This window comes from Eucalyptus grandis, chromosome 5 (assembly GCF_016545825.1).
Source record: "Eucalyptus grandis isolate ANBG69807.140 chromosome 5, ASM1654582v1, whole genome shotgun sequence".
Lineage (NCBI taxonomy): Eukaryota > Viridiplantae > Streptophyta > Magnoliopsida > Myrtales > Myrtaceae > Eucalyptus > Eucalyptus grandis.
This window is the reverse complement of record NC_052616.1, coordinates 47,451,950-47,462,158: the sequence shown is the minus strand read 5'-3', so window position 1 is coordinate 47,462,158 and position 10,209 is coordinate 47,451,950. Positions and strand designations below refer to the sequence as shown.

The following is a 10,209-nucleotide window of genomic DNA, read 5'->3' as shown; positions in this document are numbered from 1 at the left end:
GAAGGTGGGAATAAATAAAAAATTCAAAAAACAGTATTAAAATATTATTACAAATTGTTTATGTTAGTGCTAATGATACCACATAGGAGTACTAGTGTCCATGTCAACATCGACTAGCTGTCGATCACTTAAAACTGGTTAGATGGATTGAATTGGTAATGCAAAAGGTTTAAGATTCAATTGGTGAAACAAAAAGTTTAGGGCTAAAATAGCACAATTATAACAAGTTTATGACTTTTTTGGCAATATCCCCATTAGAATTATGCTGACTAAGGGCATGTTTGTTTATTTGTGTTTCTGTTCTCTAGAACAAATTGTTCTAGGGAACAAAAAAAGAATAGAAATGCGTTTGGTAAAAATTTTGTTCCCGGGAACAGATTTGGAACAGAAATAAGAAGTACAAAAAAGTTATTTCTTGTTCTCGAGAACAATTTTGAGAAACACTTTTTTTTCTTCTTCTATTTCCTTCTTCTTTTTTATTTCCTTTTTCTTCCTTTGGCCGGTTGCCGGCCTCGGCCATGGCCGGCGACCGGCCATTGAGGGCTGGTGACCTCACCAGCGTCGCCGGCCCCGGCGAGGTCGAGTGTCGCCGGCCCCTACCGGCGAGGCTCGACCTCGCCCAAGCGGCACGAGGTCGGCCTTGCCCTGGCTTAACGAGGCCGAGCCTCGCCTAGCCACGGCAAGGTCACCAACCCTCGTCGCCCGGCCCTCATCGGCCGGTCACCGGCCATGGCCAAGGCCGGTGACCGGCCAAAAGAAGAAAGAAGAAAAAAATGAAAAATATAATAAAAATATTGAAAAATTAAAAGAAACAAAAATTTATACAAGTTTACCAAACGCATTTATATTCTTGGAGTAGAAATTTTTACAGTTTTTAAGCGCGTTCTTATACTCAGAAATTGTTCTTTGGAACATATACAACAAAATAATATTTCTGTTCAAAAATTGTTTCCCGGAACAGAAACGTTATCAAATGCACCCTAAGTGATCCTAAAAAGAAATTAAACATGGTCCAGATTTGTTAATGCACATACACTAAATTAATTAGGATACATGCATCCTTGCATACCATTTTTGGACGATTGCTTAATTATTGTCTGTAATACATATTGCGCACTTGTAGTTTATGAGATAAATCAGCACAATCTTAGAGCACATTATAACCAAGATATTTAGAAATTAAAAATGCATTTAGGTGTGCCTGTCGTTGCGAAAATTTTATACTTTGTAGAGGTATCATTTTCAAGGAAAATTATTAGTTTTATTTATTTATTTGGTGGAATTGATATTAAACGGAAGTTGAAAAAGCTACTGTGCGTTTGTGGCAAGAGACCTGTTATGGTTGGGATAATGATTTCTCTATTCATAACCGAAAATTCATTTTTATAACTTAATTGTGAGTGATATCATAAATATTTTTTCATTGACTAATCATTTTAACAAACCAAACATGGGAATTTAGAAAAGTAATCCGTGGAAAGCTTTTTTCAATGAAAAAAATATACCTAGGGTCCATTTGTTTCATTAAAAACTTATTGTCACTGGAAAAATGGCTTTTGAGAAATTCAATTTCAAAGAAAATAATTGGTGTTTGTTTGTGATAAAAACAAGGCGAAAGAAAATTGATCTTATGGTGTTCTAAGTGAATCTACTAAAGGCAGCTTTGTGTTGTTTAAAATGGCATGTAAATGACTAACAAACTTGAAGCAACATTTTTGTTTATTCTGTCATCCGTCAAAATAACAAGAATTGGAAAGAGTAGGAAAGAGATGGACCGTGGCCCGGCATCGTGGCCTTCCGATAGGGTCACCCAGTCCACTTGGGACGTTGGCGCGGTGCCCAATGGGAGAGAGAATCTTTTTCAAGGCCTCTCTCATGCCTTTACGGAAGACAGACACACAAGGTCTCCCATCCCAGAGCGGGTCCCTCCGCCTGTTTCTTCCTTGAGCAGTTTAAAGACCTGTTCAGGTCCATCTTGTATGATATGGTGTTTTCTTTTTAAATGAAGAACATGAGCAGTAAAGAAGCATGAATGGACCGTGGTGGCTCTTTGGGTAGGCGCTAGACTTCCATCGAGGAGGTCTAGTATTCGAAGCTCTTGCAACGCAAGTTGCAGGGAGACTCTTGGCAACTTACCTGGTGGCACGTGTGTAGTGGCTAGCACATGTCGCCCTCAGTGGTTTACCTCCGGCTGCCGGCCGTGCAGGGTTCCCTGGGTCACAAAAAAAAAAAAAAAAAAAAGAAGCATGAAGGGACACGTTAGACAAGATGTACAGAAAAGACAGATGTGACGTAATGAAGGAAAAGACAAAAATCAATCGGAGATGGAAAATATACATGACGTTTTTGTTTCGCCAAAGAAGCTTTCTGTGAATTAATTTTCTGAATTTTCATGTATATGATTGGCTGAAAATGATTTGCTTATGTAATACTATAAAACACTCACACTTAAAATTAGAAAAACGAATTCTCAAATTTAAATAGAGAAAATCCCTTTTTCAAGCATATTAATTCTGTAATCGTAAATGACATCAACATACTTAAAAATGTTTTCAGGCACCCTTTTTAGCATACCACCAAAAAAAAAAAAACAAAACTAACTATTTTCCTTAAACATGATTTTAATCATTTTACTTTTATCATGACACATCCATAGAGGGATTATTATTATTATCATTTAGCGACATCAAGAAAAATGATTTCCTTTTTGTTAGAAGTACAAGTTTTTGTCGATCTAAACTTGTTATTTTCAATTTATGAAAATTATTTCTCTTTAATTGCCTATCTTTTTGTCGTTCAAATGCTAAAATGTCCAAGAATAATTTCGCGAATTGATTTTTTATCGCACCTAGTAACAATTTTCCCAAAAAATATAAAGAAGATGGAATGGAGGACCGTGATTCATGTGATGATTCTTGGCGTTATCACAATCACTGCTTCTCTAAAGAGGCGGAAGACTACTACGGACGGTTTGATTCCATCTTATTTGTAATTTTCCAAAAGTGTTTGGAGGGGCGTCTAAATTTTTTTTCCAAAGTCAAAGTCAACGTTGTGTGTGGATCCGATGGGAAGTCGTTTTCTCGAAGGGTGGGATCTCGACCTTTACATGGTGTTTCACTCGTTCCAATCAATAAAAAAGCTCGTCTCCCTCACGCACGCACGGCAGCGGAAGATTACGGAGGAAGAAAGAAGATGGAATCGAGGACTGCGACGCTTTCGTCGCATCAGCGTACTACTTGGGATCGTGATGACTCTCGGCACGGTCGCAATGCTGCCCCTCTAAAGAAGCGGAAGACTACTGCGGTTCGATTCATTGACTTTGCGTCTTAATTCTGTACTAGCCCTTGTGTTTCTTTCTTTCTGTTTAAATTTTGCATTATGAATGGTCACGCCAATACTTCCAAAGCATGCAAACCCCGCATCAAACTCCCCTTTTTCCAATGCGAGATTCATGTCTCGTATCTTCTAACTAGGATCAGAATATATCGTGTCATCGTACTCTATCAATATTACATAGGATTAGCGAAAAGCATCTGCAGAGCATCGATATATTTCGATTTTGTCTGCATAAATTGAGGCAATCTCTCCCCACCCCAAGTTTCAATACCTCTACAGTGGATGTGATGAACTCAATTTACTCACTTGACAGGAATCGGCCTTTTCGTCCTTGTCACCAGGCTCTGACTTGGCTGGAAACAATTATGATGTGTTCTTGAGTTTTAGAAGGCCGGATACTCGCCAGAATTTTACAGATATCCTCTACCGAGGATTGACAGATAATGGGACAAACGCCTTCCGAGATGAAGAGGATCTGCCTGTTGGAGAACCGATCAAGCCTGCGCTGATTGAAGCGATCAAACAGTCGAAGGTTTTGATTCCCATCATCTCCAGGGATTATGCTTCCAGCAAAAGCTGCCTCATGGAGTTGGTCCAAATATTAGACTGCAAGAATACGATGAATCGAAAAATCATTCCCATTTTCTATGAGATCGAGCCCTCAGATGTGAAAGACCAGAGGAATTATTTTGAGGAGAGTTTTCTCAAACACGAGAGCAATGGGGAGGATAGCGAGACCATCAAGAATTGGAAGCTGGCTCTCAAAGAGATTGGAGGGTTAAAAGGATTTGTAACGGCAAAAATACATAACGGGTAATCCGATTTTTTAAAATCCATTTACAGAATTGATGCACTGGGCATATAAACCAATCATGCTATCTTCAACATTATTCTTCATTTTCAAGTTTAATTGTTTCGCAACTGCACTTAATTGTTCGGCTTTCAGACCAAGTTAGACCTTTCGATTGCAGGATCTCTGGAAGTGCATTTAGATGCCTCCCTTGTTCTTGCTTCATGGTGCATTGCTCCTATTTCAAGTCTGCGCATTCTGCTTTGCTCTGTTGTACGATTATTGTTTTAATTCACTTTCTCATCATGTCTCCATAATTTGATTTCTGTAGGCATTATTCCAAGATCATGGACGAAATCATCCCATTGGTTCTGCAAACCCTGCAGAAGGGAGTTCTACCTACGACAGAATTTTTAGTCGGAGTTGACCATCACGTGCAAAAGATTATGAGAAAGCTTGGCGTTATGCATCGCAACGGACACCAAAATACAATATGTAGCAGCGACGTCCGAGTCCTTGGAATATATGGTATTGGAGGGGTTGGCAAGACTACTATTGCAAGAGTAGTTTACAATCAACTCTATGGTTGCTTTCGAGGTTATAGTTATCTTGAATTTTCAAATTTACATCAAGATGATATGACCTTGTATTTGCAAAATAAATTAATCTCAGACCTCCAAAAAAAAACTGCAGCACACAAATGTTCTAATGATGCTAGGACAGTTCTTGCTGAAGGATTTCGTGACAAGCAGGTCCTCATTCTCCTTGATGGCGTGGATGACGTCAAGCAACTCAATTTGGTTGTTGAGAAGCTTAGTTGGTTTGGTCCAGGAAGCAGGATCATTGTGACTTCTAGAAAGAGCGACATCCTTTCAAGGTTTGAAGAGGCTGAAACCTATAAGGTTGAACCGTTGGAAGAAGAAAAAGCTCTCCAATTGTTTTCTAAGCACGCTTTTGGAAGGGATTCCCCCGAAAACGGCTTTGAGGGCCTTTCCACCGACATCACAAGGGCTACTGGGCGACTTCCTTTAGCACTTGAGGTGACTGGTTCATGTTTGTTCAAAAAATCAAAGCGTATATGGAAAGAAATGTTGGAGAAATTGAAAGAAGCTCCTCCTGAGAAAGTCGAACATGTGTTGAAGATAAGTTACAATGCCTTAGATAAATATGCAAAGCAAATATTTTTGGATATAGCATGTTTTCTCATCGGCAAGGATTGGAGAATTGCCTCCTACATGTGGAAAGACTATAAACTTTATCCTTTTAGTGGGATCGACGCTCTGCAAGTCATGTCTACGGTGAAAATCGGAGAAAACAATGAGCTGTTGATGTATGATCTACTGAAAACTCTAGGCACACAAATTGTGTTAAATGAAGATCGTATCCCTGGTAATCGAAGCAGGTTGTGGGTGCACAATGAAGCCTTCTCCACACTACGGAAGAAGGAGGTAAGCCTGAAAGCTAGAACTACTTTCTTTGTAAAACCCTGATTCCGTTTTAAATTTCAATTTGTAGAAGTTGTTTAGAAAACAGGGGCGATTCCATGGCAAATTCAATTCATATTCATTTTCCTTTATGTTTAAACTGGTAGCGTACCACAAAAGTTGAAGCCCTTGGTCTCACCTGTAAGGAAGGATCTGATGAATATTTCACATCGGCGGAATTTGCTCCGCTTTTGAAGTTGAGGTTCCTTAAGTTGGATCGAGCTATCATGAGAGGAGATTTTACTGGGGTTCTTTGAGAATTAAGGTGGCTTCATTGGGAAGGGTGCCATAAGAGCTCCGAGACTCTTCATTTGAGTCTAGAAAAATTGGTCATTCTTGATTTATCCCGGAGCGCAGTGGCAGATGACTGGGAAGGATGGACACAAATAATGCAGGTATCGCCTTCTTTTGTCAACTTTTTTTGAAGGCTAGATAAAAGAAACTGACCCTTTTCTGTCTCTTTGTTACACAGAAGGCAAAGAAATTGAAAGTTTTGGAGCTAACTGGTTGCAGTCAATTACGTAAAACGCCATGCTTCCCAGCTGATAGCAAATTAAAAAGACTGATTCTGGAACGATGTTCTTATTTGTCAGTTATTGACAAATCCATTGGTAATTTGAAATATTTGCAGTCTTTGAACATCAAGTCCACTCTGATTCTCCGGCTGCCAGAAGAGATGAATTCCTTGGATAATTTGAAAGAGCTTTTGAATGATAAAACTACCATACGTCACCTTCATTTCTTAAGAGGTTCTATGCGGAAACTTAAAATTCTTAGTATTTCCAGCTGCGAAAATTTGGCTGAATTATCCGAGTTTACTAATTGTTTGGATGAGTCCACTATCCCAGGACTCCCAAATTCTGTTAAGTTGTTGGAGGGACTTGCAGAGCTGTCTTTAAGAGACTGTCAGCAGATAACTGCACTTCCGGACTCTGATTGGATGCTTAAGTCACTGCAGAAAATGGATCTGTCAAACACCAGAATCAAGGCATTGCCAGAATCCATAAGAAATTTGGATAGATTGGAGGTGCTGAGAATGAATAATACTCCCATAAGTACATTCCCTAAAGATATTGCAAATCTAGGGAAGTTGCAAGTGATAACGTTTTCTCGCTGCCAGAGTATGAATGGGGAAATTCTGTGTGACATTTCAGGGTTATCATCTCTGAGAATCTTGGAGTTATCGTTTACTCTTATTAGTAGCCTACCCGAGAGCATTTGTCAGCTTTCTCATCTCCAGACTCTCCACTTGCTAGGCTGTGACGAACTTCAGAATCTACCAACATTACCATCTAATTTAGTGAGTTTGCGCTGGGGAACCAAAAATATGGGGAACCTTCAGGACTTTTCATATTTGAGAAATTTGAAAGTTCTGGAATTAGTTAATGATTCTGATGAGGAGGACATAATTTCCTCTGAGCCATACCAAATGGAAAGCTTTGGCTGGATGTCGAGTTTATCCAACTTAGAGAACCTAAAGCTGTGCCTTCCAAATGTTGCTAGTCTACCAGAAGATTTTAATGCCCTTACTCAACTTAAAAAACTTAATTTGTCCTGCATAAACCTGCAAGACCTCCCGAAACTTCCCTCAAGCTTGTCAAAACTTCTTATCAAGAATTGCAAGAGCCAGAGGGTGGATTTCTCTAATCTGGAAACTCTGTCCAAATTAAAGCTCTGTGACTGCAATGCATCGGAAATTTTGGGTCTTGGGAAACTAAGGCTCCTGCAAGTGTTGAAGATATCTGACTGCAACATTAAGAACCTTGATGGTCTCGAACAAGCATCACAATTGAGAAAGTTTTCTATGTCTCAATGCTATTCTCTTGACAGGTTGCCAGACGTATCAAAGTGCCAAAATCTGGAATTTAAGGAAATAGTCTTTTGCAACATTGAGGATCAGCCCTGTTAGAGGTACAATAGAAATTGCTGCTCAAGGCACCGTGATTGTTCGTACCAATAACCATGTGTTGTTTGATGCATATTGTGATCTCAACAGCAAGCTGCAAAGGATGCTCTCTATTTCCAATTGGAAGAGGTTGGAATTTATCTATTTCTCCAAGGAAAGTACTGCACTTTTTCTCTGCATGACAATTGGTAGACCTTATTATTTCTGACAGTCTCTCCGAGGTGAATATTTCAATTTTGTTGTTTTTCTTCGTTTCTGTTTTCCTGTTTTCTTGCAGCGACACTTCTCTTTCCAATTGTTATACTCTACCTAATCTGTGCTGCTTCTGGGTTACAATGAGATTCAAGAAATAATCATCACATGGAGCGTGAAAATGTGGTTGGCAATGAAGTACCTGGTCTAATACACTGTGGTTCCTAGTTGATGTATAAACCATTTGCATGAACCAATTCTGGCATTTCTTTTTCTGGTGAGAGTAAAAACTATTTGTATAAAACAGAGATCTACAAGTTGATGGATTCAAGAAGCAGTACTTGGTAAATTGTTTAGGCCTAGGAATTTACATGCTAGTACTTTCATTTTTGTTTGTGGCTCCAACCCTTCTAAGAAAACCTGACGCTCCAAATTTCAGGGATGTGGTTACAGAGGTGTCATGCCCGATTGGACATGGAGTAATCTTTAGAAAATCAATTGTCCATAGTGAACTTTTCTCATTTCATGCAAACTATGCCTGTGTCCTAACGAAGTTTGAAAATCGTGTCCTCTTTAGGTGTAACTATCGCAATGTTCATGTGGGTAAGCATATCCAAATTGCTTAAGTTCGTTGTTTTGATGTTTTCTCGAAAGTGCAGGGTTTCCAAAAAATGTTCATTATTCAGGATTCTTTTGAGAAATTAATTTTTCATAACAGAAACAGACACATCATCTATGTTAAAAGACAGTTTACCTCTTAAGTAACACGACATGTTGTACTGTTATGTGGACATATGAAAATGTCACGTTTGTAAGTAACCCAACATATTGTACCGTTATGTGGAACATTTGAAAACGTCTCTGTTAGTATATTTTTATGCACAGACCACGTGGCATGATATAGTATAATGTTTGCAAGAAGATTTCCATGAATCTAAAACCAAAATAGTTAAGTAATTTTCCAGCAACTATGAAATTCTTCATATGCTGACATTCTTCTAGTTAAATGCCAACCCAATTACCCACGACTGAATGAGCCATTACTTGCTGTTATTGTCACATTGGTTAACCGGTTCTTTGATTGATGGTCACTCAATCAAGGAGATTGTGTTTCTTTAACATATTTGCTTGCTGAAACATTAGATAGGCGGTAGCTTATGTTCCTAGTAAATAATGACTTGATGATATAGAATCAACATTTCTTCATATTTCTCCAGGACTGGATTGCAAAGTAGTTCCATTTGGAACTTCTTCAGAACAGCACATGAGTTGAAGATCAAGGCCGCTGGTGAAGATAAGCTGAGATAACACGCGTTGTAAATCTGTGATCAACAGCATTGCATTATGTGGATGCCATGGTTGACAGAAACTGCAGTACCATTTTGTCAACCTTGCGGCTCAGTTGTGATTTCTGCCAGTTTTATTCCAACTTCTGTTAGACTTTTCTTCTTCTTGATGCTGTGCAACAAGGTCTCTTCAGTTGATGGAAGGAAGGCCTGTCATTCTGTTCATCCAGGACTTGTATGAAGCGTAGATTTCGTTTTCTCCATGTTGTATAATACTGCCGTACATTGTATTCTGCATCTCTCGACCTGTAACCAGCCCTCTTGGTTAGTCCATTGTCATTTGTCACTCTCCTGTCTCTTGCTGCAAAGCAAAGGCCATCGATTACGGATCCGAACGTTTGTAGGACGATTGTAGGTAGCATGTGACAGCAGGAATTGACCTGGATGGGCTAACACGATTGCAGGATGCTTCAAGCAGTTTGGCATTGAGTCCATACATTGATTTGGCAGATTTCTAAAATTGAAGCAGTTAGCTCCGCGGATGGTAGATGTATAACGTCCGCAGTAAATTTAGAATTGATGGTAAATAAAAGGGTAGTAAAAGGTGATCAGCAACTCGTCAGTTTGGTCAACTATTTATAAGTAACCAATGAAATAACAATTTTACTATCGATAATCCTAATAATAAATTACCACTTACTTTTAGATTTTACAAGGAGCAACTATTTGTACGTTACCAATGAAATAAAAATTTTACTATTGACAAATTTAATAGCAAATTACTAGCGATTATTGTGAGGAAAAATTACTAGCGATTATTGTGAGGAAAAATTACTAAAAATATCTTAAACATATTGCAATTGTTTCTTTTTTTTTTTTTGGCATTGATGTACACTAGTTTTTTTTTTTTTTTTTTTTTTGGGGCCTAGTACTAAGCATGGAAATATGCAATTTGAGAGGAGGGGGGAATAGGGGTTTAGAAAGAATCGAACCCGAGACCTTCTGCTCCAATAATGTGTGAGATTACGTTGGATCACCCCAACTATTTTAAAAGCTTAAATTATTATATGAATGCATGGTTTATTATTTAAATATTATAACAACCCAAATAGACTAAATTATACTTAATTGATATTATTACAATAAGTTTAGGATTGTTTTTAGGCAATTATCCCATTGTTGTGATGTAGTTTTACGTGATAAATTATATATATA

At 38.5% G+C, this 10,209-nt stretch overlaps 1 protein-coding gene and 1 long non-coding RNA gene across 2 annotated transcripts; both read left to right on the top strand.

Moving 5' to 3' along the window:
• Positions 1 to 5,214: 5,214 nt before the first annotated feature.
• Positions 5,215 to 6,779, top strand: LOC104447227 (disease resistance protein RPV1-like). The gene is made up of 4 exons (XM_039313797.1): positions 5,215 to 5,574; positions 5,718 to 5,858; positions 6,242 to 6,637; positions 6,765 to 6,779. The coding sequence occupies exons 1-4, from the start codon at positions 5,215 to 5,217 to the stop codon at positions 6,777 to 6,779; spliced, it is 912 nt and encodes a 303-aa protein (XP_039169731.1).
• Positions 6,780 to 7,041: 262 nt separating this feature from the next.
• On the top strand, positions 7,042 to 9,325 carry LOC120293438. Its single transcript, XR_005551237.1, has 2 exons — positions 7,042 to 7,737; positions 8,926 to 9,325. It is a non-coding gene; the product is annotated as an uncharacterized LOC120293438 (long non-coding RNA).
• The last annotated feature ends 884 nt before the right edge of the window (positions 9,326 to 10,209 follow it).

What these genes read in the sequence shown, in the direction of transcription:
- LOC104447227 (XM_039313797.1), top strand. Translation starts at nt 5,215, where the DNA reads ATGTTGGAGAAATTGAAAGAAGCTCCTCCTGAGAAAGTCGAACATGTG. An exon ending in CCACACTACGGAAGAAGGAG is followed by an intron (nt 5,575 to 5,717) that starts GTAAGCCTGAAA and finishes TTAAACTGGTAG; the next exon opens with CGTACCACAAAAGTTGAAGC. An exon ending in TGAGAGGAGATTTTACTGGG is followed by an intron (nt 5,859 to 6,241) that starts GTTCTTTGAGAA and finishes AAATATTTGCAG; the next exon opens with TCTTTGAACATCAAGTCCAC.